The 13,473-nt window shown below is 37.3% G+C and overlaps 1 protein-coding gene across 4 annotated transcripts in view; it reads left to right on the plus strand.

Moving 5' to 3' along the window:
• The window catches only part of CNST (consortin, connexin sorting protein), a 118,709-nt gene that overhangs the window by 64,435 nt on the left and 40,801 nt on the right, over positions 1-13,473 (plus strand). For 3 of the 4 annotated variants that reach the window (XM_032638455.1, XM_032638469.1, XM_032638464.1), the window contains 4 exons: positions 3,409-3,614; positions 10,803-10,833; positions 12,622-12,708; positions 13,153-13,267. In XM_032638455.1, coding sequence (XP_032494346.1) covers positions 3,409-3,614; positions 10,803-10,833; positions 12,622-12,708; positions 13,153-13,267 — 439 coding nt within the window. Of the gene's footprint in view, positions 1-1,663; positions 2,650-3,408; positions 3,615-10,802; positions 10,834-12,621; positions 12,709-13,152; positions 13,268-13,473 lie in introns of those variants that run through there. The other variant, XM_032638477.1, reaches the window with a different exon arrangement.

Consider the following 13,473-nt stretch of genomic DNA (forward strand, 5'->3'; position numbering starts at 1 on the left):
GTATGGAGATTCCTCAAAAAAGCAAAAGTAGAACTACCATATGATCCAGCAGTTCCACTCCTCGGTATTTATCTGAAGGAAAGGTAAACAGTAATTCAAAATGATACATGCACCCCTGTGTCTATTGCAGCATTATTTATAATAGCCACAATATGGAAGCAAGCTAAGTGCCCATCAGTAGATGAATGGATAAAGATGATGTGTTCTATACACACACACACACACGCACACACACACGCACGCAGATACATGCATATACAGTGGAATATTACTGAGCCATGAAAAAGATTGGCATCTTGCCATTTGTGATAACATGGATGGACCTGGAGAGTGTTATGCTTAGTGAAATAAGTCAGAGAAAGACAAATACTGTATGATTTCAGTTACATGTGGCATCTAAAAAACTAAATAAGTGAACAAACATAACTAAAGAGAAACAGTCAGAGAGAGAACAAACAGGTAGTTGACAGAGGGGAATGGGATGGGAGGAGGAGAGAAATAGGTGAGGGAGATTAAGAGGTACAAATTTTCAGTTACAAAATAAATGAGTCACAGGTATGAAATGTACAGTGTGGGGAATATAGTCAATAACTACGTGCTATCTTTGTAATGATGACAGATGACAATGAGATGTATCATGGTGATCACTTTGAAATATATAGAAATATTGAATCACTAGGTTGTATACCAGGAACTAACAGTATTGCAGGTCAATTATACTTCATAAACAAACAAACTCATAGAGAAAGATCAGATTTGTGGTTACCAGAGTTGTGGGGTGGTGGGAAGGGGAATTGGGTGAAGGTGGTCAAAAGGTACAAACTTCCAATTACAGGATAAGCAATTACTAGGGATGTAGTGTATAACATGATAAATATAATTAACAGCTATATGTTATATGTGAAAGTTGTTAAGAGAGTAAATCATAAGGGTTCTCATCACAAGGAAAAATTTTTTTTCTATTTCTTTAATGTTTTATCTATATGAAATCAACTTATTGTGGGATTCATTTCGTGTTTTATGTAAGTCAAATTGTTAGGCTGTACACCTGAAAGTTATACAGTGCTGTATGTCAATTACATCTCAATAAAACTGGAAGAAAAAAATTTTAATAAGTAAGTAAAATAACTTAGAAAATGGATCTAGCAGGAACCGTGACCATTATACATCTATACTGTCTAAATAACCGAGGTAATCATATGGCGTGTTTTCATTTCCATTATTTAACAGGACCCTTCTTAGACCTCCTTTAGATAATGGAGTCATAAATTCTGTCCTTTATCCTTACTTTGGAAAATCCTGCCCTTCTTTGGCCATATCCTTCAAGGGTTTTATTTAAATTCCCTCTACAGAAAATGAGCATTATCAAATTCAATTTTTCAAAGAGGAAATATGGAGTAATATTTGATAATTATGTGGGAAGAATTTAATGAAAAGAAGTATAGAATTTGAGAGGTTAGCCTTATCACAGTCTATATGAAATTAAATAACTTGGGTACAGTAGTGTGGCTGGAGAAAAAGGAAAGAAAACCGTATTTCTCTTAGTCTCTTTGTAGTTCTCTATACAAAGCTTATGTTCCTACATTGGCACTACTACCATTGTGGTTAGAAAATTAGAAGGCAGAAGAATCATCCATGTTTTCACAAATACTGTTCCAGCAAAATAAAATGGCAGGCCATCTCTAGGCCTCGTACTTCCAGAGTCCAAACGACATAAAATTTATAGAAGAGAATTTTCTAAAATAGAAGGAATCACTGTAGGTGATTATCTGTAGAAAGCACAACACTTGGAATTTTAATGCTGAATACGCTACTGGATATAACTGCAATACTATAGTAAGTAAATTAATCCCTGTGCTGTAGGAGTTATGATCTAATAAAGATACGACCCTTCACCAGTCACTGTAATATGATCCTTCACCAGTCACTATAATACACTATAATGCAAAGCCCTGGCGAGCTTTCCATAGACCATATATAGGATTTAGAGGAAAGTAAGTTTACTTCAGGCTCATGTTATAGAGAAATATATGAATTTTTTTAGGGTAGAACTTAACTAGACAGATGGGAGGAAATTTTTTCTTTTTTAATTTTCTTGGCCGCGCTGTGCAGCATGTGGGATCTTAGTTCCCCAACCAGGGATCGAAGCTGAGCCCCTTGCATTGGAAGTGCAGAGTCTCAACCACTGGACAGCCAGGGACGTCCGGGGAGGAAAATTTTTTAACTGTTAGAATTTGTAATTGCTCAGAAAGGTGCAGAGTATTAATACTAGGGAGATGCAGAATTGGCCAGCTTGGCTAGAGCCGTGGATTTATTTAGAAGGCAGTAGAAGACAGGGTTCTGGGCAAACTCCCCAACCTTTTTGGCACCAGGGACCGGTTTCGTGGAAGACAGTTTTTCCAGGGTTGGGGGGTGGTGTTTCAGGCAGTAACATGAGCGATGGGGAGCGGCAGATGAAGCTTCGCTTGCTTGCCCATCACTCACCTCCTGCTGTGCGGCCCCGTTCCTAACAGGCCGCGGACTGCTATAGGTCTGCAGCTCACGGGTTAGGGACCCCTGCTCTAGAGGGCTGGCAGGAGGCAACTTCAGTCATGGTATGCACACGCTAAATTACTGAGAAAGATCCTTTCCAAGCCGGACTAGCTAAAGGTACGTACAGATGCAGACAGTCTATTCAATTTCAATATGAAAATTAGAACTGATGCTGAGATTTCAGTGAAGGGTGAAGTTATAATGTGTAACATTTAAAGTTTAAAACTTTGGTGTGTCATTTCAGGAGCTGTGTGCCAAGGATTTATTCACTGATTTTTTTTCCCCCAAGTTTGTGTTAACTTCTTTTTATTAGGAAAAAAGCTTCTGTGGCCATTAGCTCTGGACATCTGAATTCCTTCTGCTCTGCTGGGATTCAGAAGTAGTTCTAAAGTTATCAGACCAAGAGTTTAGAGGAAGGCTTAAATTCTTTAGCCTTTCATATGATAAATACATTGACCTTCCCATTTAGTTCTTTTATTTTGCGTAAGACATGACTTCAGATTATAGTTAATTCGTTTTTCCTTTGGGAGAAACAAGTTTTTGGTCAGGTTTTAACCTACTATTCTTTAGATCTCTCTTTTTTTATATTCTTAATTCTTAATTAAGAATATAAATTATATTCTTAATTTATAATATAAATAAAAAAGTTATATAGATCTAATAGAATTGCTTCTATTAACTAATCGCTAAAAGAAGCAGTCAGATGTCAGCACAATCTTAATTTATTGAGGAGAATAACTTGTGGTTTCTGTGGGGTTTTTTTTTTATGTAATTAGCTTTATTTGAAAATTTTATGATTAACAGGCATAATTGTTTTAAGGTGTTTACCATGATGGAAATTTATCCTAACATAGGCATTTTATTTACCTCTCAAAGGACTTTCTTCAGGAGATACCACACCCTTTATGCAAGAAAATATATTACATGCAGCCATACATGCTGTTAGTGATGAAGAGTCTGCAGAAGTAAATGCTAATGATCAACTAGAAGCCCCGAAGCTGGTTCTGCAATCTCTGTTCTCACTTATACGGGGTGAAGTTGAGCAGTTGGATTCAAGAGCACTTCCCCTTTGCCTTCATCAGGTATCATGTTAAACACTTCACTTTCAGCCTCACTGAAATTCTGGGACCAATATTTGTAATAATCTAAAATCCTATTCTCTGTAATTGATTCTACCCCACCTGTCATTGGTGAGTCCAAGAGGAGGTGACCCTGGATCAGTGGCTGGTAGGAAATTTGGCATATCACTGACTCGTGGCTGCACATTGGCTTGGCTCATCAATCTATAGTTCATACTGTTGCTAACTTCTTTTGCTTAATGAGTAAGCTGTGTACAAATAAGAGTGAATGTAGTGAGTGCTTAATTAAAATACCAACAAGGTACCAAAAACTAAGCTAGACGCTAGGGAAACAGATTATGTAACAGAGCATGTCCTTAAGAGAGGCACTGTGGAATAGGAGAAACAGTTTGTAGATAACTAACTGTAGAAGTCTGTACAAAGCATTAGAGTAGATACGTGTTTAAGGTTCAGCAGAAGCACAAAATGCATGATTAACTTTGTCCTTTGGACATTAGGGGAATAAAAGGTGATTCTTGAGCTGGGTTTTGCAGGATGTGTAGGCTCTCACTAGATGAACAAAGTGAGCTGGTACAGAAAGAGAGAACAGTCCCTGCAAAGACAGGGATGTTGTTGAAGATTAAGATGTAAAAGAGACAGGAATTAAGACTGGGTAGTTTGTGCCATTAAAGGCTTACTTTTAGAGGCTGAGAGCCTTTTTTAAAAAAAATTTATTTTATTTATTTATTTTTGGCTGCATTGGGTCTTCGTTGCTGTGTGCGGGCTTTCTCAAGTTGTGGTGAGCCGGGGCTGCTCTTCGTTGCGGTGCACGGGCTTCTCATTGAGGTGGCTTCTCTTTGTTGGGGAGCATGGGCTCTAGGCACACGGGCTTCAGTAGTTGTGTCATGTGGGCTCGGTAGTTGTGGCGCACATGCTTAGTTGCTCCGCAGCATGTGGGATCTTCCTGGACCAGGGTTCGAACCCGTGTTCCCTGCATTGGCAGGCAGATTCTTAACCACTGTGCCACCAGGGAAGCCCGAGGCTGAGAGCTTTTAATTATGCAGGTGCCATAATTTGAATTTTAGAAAAATAACTCTTTTGATGATTGGGAGGGTAAGCTAGAAGATGGAGAGCCTGGAGACTGGGAGATCTATAGGACAGTGATGAGGAAGATACACAAGAGATAATTCCAAAAAGATTAAGATATTTATGAGCTGTGTTTTATTTTCTTTTAAAATGAAAATAATTTGTATATGGGTGTGGAAAAAGCTTCACTTTTTATTTCACGCCTCCTGTTTCATTTAACTTTTGCAGTGAGCAGTGAATAATTTGTAAGAAGTAAAACAGCTTTTGTCCTAAGGCAGGAAAACATATATTCTTACAACTTTATGTTACCTCCTTGGTGGACTTGAAGAATGCCTTTGAGAAAATGTGTACTACTTTTTGACCTCTAATGTGTTACTGACATATATGGTGTATGTTTACCATAGTTGAGAACTGTAGTTGAGAACCACCAATATTAAGGCAGCTTTCTAATCTTTCAGCCTTCCTTGAATTTGTACAGTGGATTGAGTTTGTAAAGGGTATTTGCATTAACTGTTATTTCATTCTCCAAACAATCTAGAGAGGTAATTATTATCACCATCTTTACAAGTAGGGAGGCTCAGACTCCCTCACAAAGCAAGTTCCTTATAATTCTAGGGCTACAATTTGTTAGTTCCATTCAATGAATCTGTTTTGGGGACAACTTGGGAGAAATTTGACTATGGACTGTATATTAAATAATACTGTTGCATCAGTGTCAGGTTTCTTGAGATTGATAATGGAATTGAAGATCATGTGGGAGAGTATCTTTATTCTTGGGAGATACATGTGCAAGTAGTACTTAGGAGTGAAGTGATATAATGCCTGCAGCTTAAGATATTTCAGTGGGAAGATATATGTAAGTGAGGGAAAGACAGAGAGAGAAAGCAAATTGGCGAAATGTCAATAATTGACGAATCTAAATAAAAGGTATATGGCTGTTGATTTTACTGTTCTTTGAACTCTTCTATAGAATTTCGATAAAAAGTTGGGGAAAAGGACATTTGGAGTAAATGGAAATAGCAAGTGTAGTCAAATCTTTTCAAGCAGTTTATGTCACTGGGCTATTACATTAAAGGTAAGAAGAATTCTCTTTTCTACAGGCAGGTGATCCTACAGCTGAAGCAGATCTAGTAGAAAATCACATTTTTAGGCAGGAAGACAATAACAGTCTTGATCAGATGAAGATTATTTTTTTTATGTCTCAAAGTAAAATTCTACCTTCATCCCCCAGAAACATGTCAGTTTGCTGGGTCCCGTATGTTATGCTTCTTATATATCTCAGCAATCTGTCCTCTCCTGGCAAAGGAGCTTAGAAAGTATAGTGAGTTTTTTTTTTTTTTAATGCCACTTTTTAAAAATTTATTTAATTAAAAAAAATATATTTACTTAGGCTGCGCTGGGTCTTAGTTGTGGCATGCGGGATCTTCGTTGCGGCATGCATGCGGGATCTAGTTCCCCAACCAGGGATCGAACCGGGGCCCACTGCATTGGGAATGCAGAGCCCTACCCACTGAACCACCAGGGAAGTCCCTGTAGTGATGGTTTTAAAGTATGAGCTTTGTCTCTACCACTAACAAGCAAAGTAGCTTTTAGTTTCTTTTCCTGTAAAGTTGTAGAGGACTCAGTGAAATAATGCAGTAAAAGTACTTAACATAGTACTTGGTACACTTAACATAAAAGCTAAATAAATATTAAGCATTATAACTATATTTCTCTGTCACTACTTCAAACATTGCTTGTTGGAAAGAGATGCTGAAGCCTGCAGTAAGCTGAGACATCAGGGCAACAGGAGTCAGCTGATGGCTGCCTTCCTCAGCCCAAGAATATAAAATATCCTGTCACCTCCCAAGGGAGACACAAATCAGGGAGAAGTGGAGTGAGTTTTTCTTCTTTTCATTATTTAGTAATTCCCACTCTCATACTGTGCCTTTCACTTGGATTGACAGTTGTTGACATTTTGCCAGATTTTCGTTTTCCTCCTACCCCCCAACCCCTCTCCACGCACATATTTTCCACTGACACATTTTAAAGTAATTTTCAGGCATTATATCACTTCACCCTTAAATATCAATACTTGTGCATAAATTCCCCAAGAACAATGATACTCTCCTACATAACCTACAATGCCATTATCAACCCCAAGAAATGAGACATTGGTTTAATATTATTTAACATACAGCCTATATTTGTTTCCCTCAAGTTATTCCACAAATATTCTTTATAAATAGTTTTCCCCAGATCCAGGATCCAGTGAAGGAGCACACAGTGGGAAGATTCTTTAGTCTTTGGTAATCCAGAACAATTCCCTGCCTTTTGTTTTGTTTTGTTTATTTGCTTGTTTGTTTATACTTTTATAACATTGACACTTCTGAAGACTCAAGAATTCTTGTAAAATGTCCCATGATTAGGATCTGCCTGATTATTTCTTCATGATTTGATTCAGGTTAAAATACATTGGCCAAGAATTCTACCTAGGTAACATTCCATACTCAGTTCTTTTTTTTTTTTTTTTTTTTTTGTGATACACGGGCCTCTCACTGTTGTGGCCTCTCCCGTTGCGGAGCGCAGGCTCAGCGGCCATGGCTCACGGGCCTAGATGCTCTGTGGCATGTAGGATCCTCCCAGACCGGGGCATGAACCTGTGTCCCCTGCATCAGCAGGCGGACTCTCAACCACTGTGCCACCAGGGAAGCCCCTCAGTTCTCTTTTGAACTCACTCCAATCTGGCCTTTGTGCCAACTACTCCATCAAAGTTGCATTGTAAAGGCCAGGTGTGACCTCCATGTTGCGTGCCCATGCAAATCTAGTGGTCAGTCCTCAGTTTTCATCTTACTGGAAGTATCAGAATCTCTGACAAGTTGACCACATACTCTATTTTACAGCATTTTCTTTTTTTGCCTTTTAGGACCCCTCACTTTTGGCTTTTATATCTTACCTCACTGGACATAGCTTCTCTGGCTCATTTGTTGAGTCCTCCAAGTTTTACGAATTCTTAAACATTGAAGGGCTTCAGGATTCAATTCTGAACTACAGACTTAAACATCCAGCTTCCTGAGGCATCTCATGGGCATTTCAAACTTAAGATGCCCAAAATCAAACTTTGATTTTTTTTCTCCAAAATCTTTTGCTTTCCTAGTCTTCCCCCTTTTGTTAAATGGCAACTCCATCCCTCCAGTTGCTGAGACCAAATACTTTGAAGTCATCCTTCACTTTACCCCACGTCCAAATCCAGTCAGCAAGTCCTGCCACTCTATTTCAAAATATATCCAGATTCTCACCTCTTCTTACCTTCTGCATTGCCACCATCTCAGTGCAAGATATTATCAAATCTCACTTGGATTCTTGCAGTAAACTAGTTGTAGAAACCTCCTTGCTTTACCTTTACTTCCATTTAGGTTTTTTTCTCTCTACACAGCAGTCATTGTGATTCAGATAAAATGTTACGTCAGATCATGTTACTTCTCTGCTCAAAGCCATCCACTGACTTCTCTTCGCATTCAGAGTAAAAACCAAAATCCTTACCATGGCCTACGAGATCCTACATGATTTGGCCATGTTACCTCTTAGGCCTTAATTCCTAAAACTCTCCTTCTTGTTCACTCCTTTCCAGGTACACTGGCCTCCTAGCAGTTTGTCAGATATACCAAGAATGTTCCTACATCAGGGTCTGTGGTACTTCCTTTCCATCCTTTCTCAGGAAGCCGCTAGATGATGTACTCCATCAAAACAAGGGAGTAAACCAAGGAACAGGAAGATTGAGATATAGGAAACTGGGGATGCTACCAGGAGAGAGGTGAAGGGAATCTCTAGGTGAAGGGAGATTCTAAGATGACAGCTTTGTACCAAAAAGGAGAGAGTAACCACTTCTATTTGAGCAGATCAGAAGGGTCTGGGGAGGAACTTTTATATCGTTTTCCTATTTCTGAATATTTGCGGTATCTGAATGTATTGAGGGAAGATTTAGACTCCTGGTGGACTATTTAGAGTTGTATAAGTGATAAGTGCATGGAAAACTTTTTTTTTAAAAAAAAGGGAAAAAAAGAAACTCCAGGGAAAACAAAAAGTTTTCAGGAAAGGAAAAATAATGAGTTTACTACTTGGCTTAACTCATAATAAGGTAAACATTCAATGTTTATCTACCTATTACTACAATATAATAACATGGGATAGGTGAATATGTGAGAGAAAGTGTGTGTCGTATATGTTTGTAGGGTTTGGATGGGGAGGAGCAAAAGACCCAATCCTCATTTTGTAAAACTGAAAAAAATCAAGAAATAGCAAATATAAGCATAATGTTTAGAGATACAGCAAAAAATATATTTTTAAACAGATAAGAGAAATCTAAGTATGTGCTTGCTCCTGAAGAAAGGAGAATAGGGCAAGAAGGGTAGGGCCTTTTTTAACACACCTCATAGAACTATTTGACTCCTTAAACTATATACATGTGTAATCTTGATAAAATAAGAGCTAGGGCTTCCCTGGTGGCGCAGTGGTTGAGAGTCTGCCTGCCGATGCAGGCAACACGGGTTCGTGCCCCGGTCTGGGAAGATCCCACATGCCGCGGAGCAGCTGCGCCCGTGAGCCATGGCCGCTGAGCCTGCGCGTCCGGGGCCTGTGCTCCACAACGGGAGAGGCCACAGCGGTGAGAGGCCCACGTACGGCAAAAAAAAAAAAAAAAAAAAAGAGCTAAAAGAAGAAATTTATAATTCAGGCATAAGGCTACGATATCCAGTTGAAAGGAATGGTAGTACCACTAACAGAAATAAGGAAGTATGGATGGGAAGAGTTAATTAGGGGACAATTTTATATATATATATATATATATTTTTTTTTTTTTTTTTTTTTCTGTACGGGGCTTAGTTGCATGTGGGATCTTCCCAGACCAGGGCTCAAACTTGTGTCCCCTGCATTGGCAGGCAGACTCTTAACCACTGCGCCACCAGGGAAGTCCCATGACCCTGTCTTTTTGGTTGCACTTATGGTACTAGAACTGGCACAGAAATCTGAAAGCTAATTGATTAACAGTTTATAAAGAGGTGATTGAGTCCATCGATATTGTATGTTGCTCCTGGAAGAATGTTAGATATATAGAATAAATTTTAAGCTAGGCAAATATTTCCTTTAAAACTATCCTTTTTCCACTGTGGGATTTGGGAAAGACCGTTCCTTTTTATTGCTAGCTTATAGGTTTGACAAGTGCTTTATTGCTCTTTGCCTTGGCAGCTACCTGGAAAATGGAGATAGTGATCTATAAATGGAATACCTTTTTCACTAGAGACTTACTAAAAATCAGTGGAAACTGTTTGAAAGTGTAAAGTACTTAATGAAATATTTTAAATATGACAGTAGTCAATTTATGAAAATATTTCTCAGTGAATACTTCCGGTTTTACTATTCTATTTATAAATGGCATATCTAAATGAAGCTCTAAATAAAAGATCCCAAAGTTTTTAGAATCAAAGAATTTTTAAATTTAGAGGTGCCCTAGAATGAATCTGCTAAGTGATAAGCCTCAACTGGGTCCAGATCATGAGTCTCTGGACCCCACCCTCCCATCCAGTGCCCTTTATACTGTGCAGCACTTTGTATATATTCCAAAGATCATTGCTCAACTATTAGCACTTGATCTGTCCTTTTCTGAAATATCAAAAAAGAATGAAAAATCAGTGTCCCATGAGGTAGTTCGTGAAACAGAAATGAAATGAATAGGTTTTAAGATTTCATGTGACATGACATATTTCAACTTTTTAATTTACGATAAAGTCATCCTTTCACTCATAATGTACTTTTATAAGCCTCAGTAGCATTTCCTTCATTGTTTAGAGTTCTTACTTGTAAATCTAATGAATCAGTGATGTTTGCTTTGACTTGAAATAGAGTAGGAAGAATGAGATTGTATATGGACCAAAGAATGTCTATGTTTGCTTTTCTTGAGATAAGTGACTTCAGAAATGTGTCCTGTGCCTACAGTCTGATTTTTTCTGAACTGGCGAATGTAGTTAAATAAGAGTTTTCTTAGTTCAATATAAAAGACTTTGAGAATTTCAAGGTCTTGGTTTCTTCTAAATTTGACTTTTCATCCAAATGTTAATTTAATTTCCTCTGTTTTTTATTTGTTTTTAACAGATAGCAGAGTCCTATTTCCAGGAGGAGGACTGTATCCTTTTCTTAATTACAAGAAGAAATTCACAGATTTCTTAGAGAACTGCCCATTTAAAAAAACTGAGATTTACGTACAATGAAATGTATAATCTGTTGTTTTCACTGGGTTTTAATTGTTGTATGCGCCAGTGTAACCATCTCAGAAAACAAGATGTAGGGAATTTGTCACTCCAGAAAATTCTCTAGAAGCACCCAAATTTGACCTCCCATGAACAAGCCCTAATTTTACCAAAATCTAAATATTTGTGTGTTGGGGAGAGGGGGGAAAGCATGTTACAAAAAAACAAACAAACAAAAAAAACAACCCATTGAATTTTTTTTCTTTTGAATTAAACAGAAGTACAAGTCAAGTAATATTCATATGTTAGGGTCTGTCAAGTGTATTATACATAGTAAATCTCATAACTGTCTTATTATAGCTATATATCAGTAAATGGAAGATTGAGTTCTTCACTAGTAGTAAACAGAATAAATGTTCTCAAAGGAGACTGCATGTTAACTTTTGTATAGGAAAGATTTATTCCCTTAGCTTTTAAATTTTCCTCATTTGAAATTGTTTTTGAAAGATGGCCCAATATATTCTCTAGAAAGAATGTATCCTAAGTATCTCTATTTCCCTATTTGTGTGATTTCTTTTTCCTCCTAACCTTATTGACTTTCACCACAGATTGAGGGATAAGCCGTTATCATCCTGAACCCTATCCAGTAAACTACGAAATGAAACTTCAGACAGTGGCAGTTCATTTCTAAGTATGTAGGAAATCAAATTCTTATGGAAGGGAAGCTAGAGCTACCCAAATAATGAGTATGATGTAGTGCAGTTCAGATCAGCATCAGCATCCCTGGGAGCTTCTCAGAAACGAAAATTCATGGGCCTTAGAATCAGAGCTTCTGGGGATCAGACCCATGAATCTCTATTTTAGCAAGATTTTCAAATACTTTTTATGTTCAGTAAAGTTTGAGAAACATTGATATACTTTTAAGCCATGCACAGAGGAAAATGGAATTGTCTCTGCTTCTCCCTGACCTATTTTATGATTCCTGGCATATCTTTAAGACTACAAATGAGAGAGAGAATTAAACCTCTGAGTGATCATGGGAAGGACAAAAAGCTAAAACAGTGAGTTTTTTCTCTTCCTTCTTTCTGGGTCAACATTTAGAACATGGCCCAAAGGAAGGTAGACAGTTGCACAATTTATTATGACCTCATGTGATGCTAAATGTGTGATACAGATGGAGAAGACAGCAGTTTATAAGAAAATCTACCAAAAAAAGTAGAAGCACATAATTATGAAAATCACTGTGGCAAGTTAATTTTTTTTAAGTGTTCGGTGAAAAATAAGTAAAGGATCACAGGCAGTTGAAATCAGAAACAAACATTTGACTAGAGGGTAACACAGTTGCTTGACAGAAGGTAATTTAAGGAGAGAAAAAAAGGCGGGGGGGAACACTTAGATACAGGATTCCACATGGGTCCTATTTCTAATTAAATTATATTTAATTGACTCTCCTAGAGATATTATTAGCAAGCAGCCATTCCTTGAACGTTAAAACCTTCTTTTTATTTCTACTGTTTGCTGATAGAATAGAACCCAGGTAGCTACTGCATGATATGCTACATTAAAATTTACCTACTTCAAAACCAAGAAACCTTACTTAAGTTTTGTTTAAATTTAAAAGTATTTAGAGTCCTCTCATTTTTTGGTAAGCTTCAAATTTATCAACTGATATAGGACATTATTCTTTAGGCTGGATTTCTATTTTCCTCAAATTTTCTATTCAGATGAGAAAGCAATGAAATTCATTCAGCTCGAACGACTGTATCATGAGCAATTGCTCGCAAATCTTTCTGCCATTCAAGAACAGTGGGGTGAGTACAGACTGACAGAATGTGGAATTATCAATAATCTAACAAGTTGCTCTCTAGAAAGTTAACATATTTGACCTAGTTTTAGGAAATAGACGTTTCTAGTCAAGTTAATGTTGCAAAGAAAGTAGCATTTTTAGCACAAGTTTATGTCACTGTAAGAAAATTTTTCTCTTTGTATTTTGTTCTTCATATCAGTGCCAAGAAAAGAACACTTGCAACTGTTTGCATTTCTTCTGATCCCTTTGTATGCCCTATTGGCTAATTTAGTCTCTGGGATAATATTTACTTAGAATGAAAAGTAATCACTTAGCTATTTCTGTGTTAACTTTGGGGTTGAGAAGATACTTTTGCATGATGATGTTTATCAGTGGTGCCAGTTATCTATTTTTTCCCTCCTAAACATGTTTTGTAACAGCCAGTGACTAACAAATATTTTAAATTTAGAAACAAAATGGAAAACTGTACAACCACATACAGTTACATCTTTGAGGAACTCAGAAAAAGGATTTAATGGTGAGGATTTTGAACGGCTTGCTAAATTTTGCACAACACATCAAGAGTAAGTACTTCAGTATTTGTTTACAATGAGTTTGAATAGAATATTGAAGAAGCACTGTAGCATTGAATACTTGAAATACAAGATTCATTTTCTTTGTTTTGTTAATGCTTTCAACTGGAGAAATTAAAATTGATAAAATGATTAGGTTCCTTTCTCAGCTTTTATCTGTTTCTTACACTAAACTCAGCGAAAGGTCTACTTTACAA

This window comes from Phocoena sinus, chromosome 1, assembly GCF_008692025.1.
Source record: "Phocoena sinus isolate mPhoSin1 chromosome 1, mPhoSin1.pri, whole genome shotgun sequence".
Taxonomy (NCBI): Eukaryota; Metazoa; Chordata; class Mammalia; order Artiodactyla; family Phocoenidae; genus Phocoena; species Phocoena sinus.